Raw genomic sequence first — 5,490 nt, forward strand, 5'->3', positions numbered from 1 at the left:
TTGAGTAAATGCATATTAAAAATATGAAGTAATTTGTTGATTAAATTTTAATTTGATTAGAATCAATATTATTATTAGTATAAAAGGACGTGTATTTATCCTTTTACTTAAAGATGGGAGAATAATTACATATAGTTGTAAGCATTTCATAAATTCAACCACAACCTTGAAAACAAAGTAGAGACTGGCAGGCTGATAAACTAGGAAGAAAGTGAAGTGGGAAATTTTATTTTCATCTATTACTGATACCCGAGTATATAATAGACCACAAGCATCAAATGGGGGAAACATGACATACATTACTCGCTAGAAAATAAATAGAAACGGGTATCACCACAAAAAAAAAAAAAAAAAAAAGTAGAAATGCAATAAAATTAACACAACATAGTGGAAGACGAAACAGTGCTAACACAATAACCAGCAGTAGGGTAAAAGTTTTAGGCAAGGATTTCCTCCAATGGCTTGGCTTCAAGCTTGGGCTTCTCATTCTCAGCCTCTTTCTCCTTCAACTGTTGCTGCTCTTTGGCCAGCTTCTTCAGCCTGGCAAGCTCAAGATCCTTGCTCATCTTCCTCCTATACATCTCAGCAAATGTGATGGGCTCCTCAAGGATTGGTTTCTCTCCCTCTCTGATCTTCAATGGATACACTGTGGCATCGGGTGCTGGATTTTGGAATGTGGCTATTGACAATCTGCTGCAGTCTGAGTTCACCACTGCTTGGTGATCAGCATTCTTGAACCTCCCATTGCTCAGATACTGCTCACCATCAATCATTTCAGTCATTACTCCACTCTCACATAAATCATAACAATTTCAATTTTTTTTTTCCAAGTAAAAAACTTACATGGCCATGGTCTCCAAGGTTGACCACAAAGGCTCCTTCCACAGGTTGGACAGTGATCCAAGTCTTGCCATTGTCCCGGGTGGCCTGAAGCCCACCAACTTGGTCTTGAAGCAAGAGTGTGATGGTGCCTGGGTCAGTGTGGCGCTTGAGTCCTAAAGTGAGGTCAGGTTGAGGGCATTTAGGATAGAAGTTAACCACCACTTTCTGATCCATGTCCACACATGCCTTAGTCAAGGCCTCCTTCTCTAAACCCATGGCCTCTGACAACACCTCAAGAAGCTTGCAAGCTAGGCCCATCAACTTCTCGCTGTACTCCTTTGTAACTTCAACCCAACCCTGTGGCTTATCAGGCCACCTTGAATAGTCCCTGCTCCTCAATGGGTATGAAAAGTATGTCACAATCTCTCGCCAATCTTGCACTGCTTCTCCCTGGCATATAAACAATGATACTTTGAGATTAATTTAGTTATAAAATTATTAAAATACTTTCCCATATATAAATTAAGTTATATTTTACTATATTTCTTTTTATCTTTTATATAATGATTCAATACAAATTTAATCGTAATAAGATTTGTACTTAGAACATCCTATATAATAAATAATTAATTTTACCAGTATAACCAAACATCAATTGATTTCTATGAGAGCTTTTAATAAATATATTTATTACATGCCATAAATCTATTTTTTTAAAAATCATTACCTACCTAATTAAATTTTATTTTATCATTTTTCATTAGTCTGATTTGGTTGCTTAGAATTTTGTTGTATCCTGCTAGTATAATAAAAGCCTTAAAAAACTTTCAGGCCTCAAAGTCTTGATTTTTTTTCCCTTAATTCTATTATTATACTAAATATTTCAAACAATTTCAAGGTTGCAATGTGCTTCTGGGAAGAACATGTTTAAATTATCAAAACAGGGCTAGGTGTTAATACCTGAAGGTGGCTGGAGACGATGAAACCACCTTTCTTGCCACCAGACATATCGAACCGAAGCTTCTCTTCAGCAGGCAAAGCAAAAAACTCTCTGGCAAGACGGGTCATTTCGGACACGAGTTTAGTATCAACACCATGATCCACAACCTGGAAGACACCCCAATCCTCACAAGCCTCAACAATCTTCTTGCATATCTCACCCCTCTTGCCATCAACATCATCGATACCAGCAAGAGAGATGACAGGGATATCATTACTGAATTGGTTGTAAGCAACCTTAGGACGCTCATCTTCATCACGAACGAAGCTTGCCTGCAAGGTTTTCTCTTCCGCAAGAGCCGTCAGAGTTGAAGGAGCCATTGATGTTGCTTATGACTCTGAACTGAAACCTTTCCCTCACTTAAAAATGGGTTTGCGTTAAACGATCGAACGTTATAAGTTTAGTTGAGAACTGTCGAATACGTTTTTGGGTAAGACAGTGAAGTGAGGTGCATATAAATAAATATAAGGAGAGGGGTTCAGATAGGAAGGTGAAAAGAGGCACGGGGTGGTGAAGATGGCCTAGCTGGGCAGCTGTAACTACCACCCTTACCTCGTGGCTCGTGTGTGACCGCACAGTCAGCTACCAGACTTTCTTCTTTTTCTATTTGGCGCTTCTAGAACCGGAGGATTTTGTGAAGTTTAATGGAACCTATGGATGGGGCCCATACGAACAGGACTTAGGTATTCGATTGTTTTCAGCCTAAATTAGCAAGAGTGAAATTGCTTCTTTTACTAAAATAGTAAATTAGTCTCGATTAAAAATAATTTATTATTTATATTGTTAAAATTTCGTGTTACTGATAAAACAACTAAATAATTATACATGATATATCACATATATTTTATTTTAATATACATGAACTAATTTTTAACAGTAAATATAAATAAAATTTTAATGAATAACTAATTATTAATTGTTATGATGTTAAATAACAAATCATACGTTAGATTATATCGCGTGCTTAATAATAATAGAAGGTCCAGAAATGAATTTAGGATGTGATAAATGTTTTATAAGATATAATAAAATATCAAAAATTAAAGAAAAATATTTTATATACAATCAATAGAATTTTAAATTCTAAAAATAGAGTTAATATAATAACAAATATCTTACAGGAATATAATAAAATATTAAATATATATATATATATATAAATATGTGATAATTTTAAAACTGAAATAAAATATATTGTTAATATATAAAATATTAACCCAAAATTATATATATAATATAAATTGAACACTTGTCGCCCAGTCAACCTGGCACATTAAATTGATTAGGAAATTTTTAATTTTAGAAGCAAAATTAAGAATTTAGTATTTGTTTTCTTTTAAATATCAAATAATTAAGTTTAAAAAATATAATTACTGTTTATTAACACTTGTAAAGAAAGAAACTGATTTCAAGCACTGGAATCGTGAATTTAGTGATATTTCTTTAATAAAAGAAAGGCAGGAGGTCAAAGAATGAAATAAATGCTATTTAAGTACAAAACGGCAATAAATATATATATAAATATGCACGGATTTGATAAAATTAATTTTTTAAAATACAAAATTAAATTAATTTAGCCCTCAAAATGATATTTAAAGTTTTTTATTCAGTTTAATCCATAAAGTTTGTAAGCTGGTATACGAATTAGTCCAATTATTTGTGTGGTTAAACAAAAAGGTGATGTGTTACATTGAGGATGACAAGAAGTTTTTATATGAAATAAATTCAAAATGGAAAAGATGACCAAAATAAAATAAAATACATAAATTTAGAAAATGTGAAAATTCAGAAAATAATTGAAGGTAATAGAAAGTACTAACTTTGACTTATAAAAACGAATGACACGTGGTTTCCCTTTTGGTTTGACAGTTTGCGACCTGAGTTGAGGGAAGGGGGACGAAAGTGGAAGGAAATGACAGGAAGTGAAGTACGGAATGGAAACGAAAATAGCTTCTTCTCTTTCTTTTTTTCTTTTTTAAAATTTCTTTTGTTTTAATTATTTGTATGTTTACCTTCCAAAAAAAATATTATAAACTTAAATTTCATAGGAAATATTATAAATTTAAATATTTTTAGGGTTAATAATAAATATACATTTTTAAATTGAGTAAACATTTTGAAATTTTTAGTTATGTTGTCTTTTTTTTCATCTTGTGTATTAATTATTAATTATTATTAGGTTTTCAAGATTTACAAAATAAAAAAACTACTTAAAAATATAAAATTAATATATAGCAACAAGTAAAGTCATATCCATAAAGATAAATGGTAATATTATTTCTTAAATAAAAATTTAAATTTAAAACTTAACAAAGAAAGCAATAAACAAATTTTTGGAAAAATCAATGGTAAGAAACTATAATTATAGGCAAAATTTCCATTTGATTCATAGATTCAATTATCAACGTAAGGATGTCTTCAATGCCTTGAATAAATTAATTTTAGTTACTCACTCAACCTCAAACAACTAAATTTTTCTTACTTGTTTAGTAACCAATAGACAACTAGTTTGAAATTACTTCTCTAACCAATAAATAACTGTGGTGACGTATTTTCTACTAAACTGAGTTTTTTCTCTTAGTTAAACTCTATTATTTTTTTTAATTAAACTCTGATTAGTTTAGGATGTTTTGGTCATTTTTTTACATGAATTTCAGCTTATAAATAACTCTTTTAGCGACCCTAGATATTTTAGAATAATAAGAACAAAATTAAGAAAGAGTTTGTGGAAATTTCAGGGAAACTTTGTATTTCGGGTTCAGGTTTGTTTATTTTCTCCATCTTGCATTCTTTGTTGATTTGCTAATTAGTGAAGTTTTCTTTTTTCTGTGGCTTTTATCTTTTCCGGAGGAGTTTTTACGTAAATATTTGTGTGTTTGATTTTCTGTATTTTCTTGTTTGTTGTTTATATGGGTTAATACCCAACAAATTGGTATCAAAGCCAAGTTCAGCTTTTGCAAATCAACTTGTTTGAGATGGAAAAAATGAGATCCAACATCAAAAAGTTCGACAGGACTAAAAATTTCAATTTATAGCAATTTCGAATAACAGGAATTCTACTCCAGAACGACATAAAGGGTCATTATTGGGCAAAAACCCGAAAATCTAAATCAATAAAAATGGGAAGAGCTTGATGAGAAAACTATGTTAACAATTCAATTGTGTCTCATGAACAATGTGTTACAATAGGTGCTTACAAAGAAAATGACAGCAGTCTTATGGAGAAAACTAAAAACCCTATTTATGACAAAGCATTCAATTTTTTCACTTAATTATTTCCCCATACTTTAAAATTTGTTTAAATTCATATATAGCCACCTGCAATTACATGCCATTAATTTATTCTTACATCCCATATTCTTATATTTCAATTGAAAATGTTGTAATAGATGGCAACGAATGAATCAATTTCAAGTTGTTAAAAATGTTTAGAGTTCGAATCCAAAAATTAAACAAACAAACAATTAGAAAGAATGAAAATAAAACAAATTTGAAAAGAAAGAGATTGAAACAAGAAGAGATAAATTTAGCCAATTATTAAACAAAAAAAAATGAATCTTGTTCTCTAAAAAGATGAGGCTAAATTTGAATTATTAAATCTCAAAATTAAAAGATAAATATGGAATAATTCAAGAATAAAAAAGAATAAATAAAGAAAGATGGAAGAT

At 30.6% G+C, this 5,490-nt stretch overlaps 1 protein-coding gene across 1 annotated transcript; it reads right to left on the reverse strand.

The window, feature by feature from the left end:
- Positions 1-201: 201 nt before the first annotated feature.
- Positions 202-2,432, reverse strand: LOC108479753 (naringenin,2-oxoglutarate 3-dioxygenase). The gene is made up of 3 exons (XM_017782525.2): positions 1,783-2,432; positions 844-1,272; positions 202-755 (listed from the first exon to the last, which is right to left on the reverse strand). The coding sequence occupies exons 1-3, from the start codon at positions 2,140-2,142 to the stop codon at positions 438-440; spliced, it is 1,107 nt and encodes a 368-aa protein (XP_017638014.1). The 5' UTR covers positions 2,143-2,432; the 3' UTR covers positions 202-437.
- Between the last annotated feature and the right edge of the window lie 3,058 nt (positions 2,433-5,490).

Source organism: Gossypium arboreum, chromosome 12 (genome assembly GCF_025698485.1).
Source record: "Gossypium arboreum isolate Shixiya-1 chromosome 12, ASM2569848v2, whole genome shotgun sequence".
NCBI lineage: Eukaryota > Viridiplantae > Streptophyta > Magnoliopsida > Malvales > Malvaceae > Gossypium > Gossypium arboreum.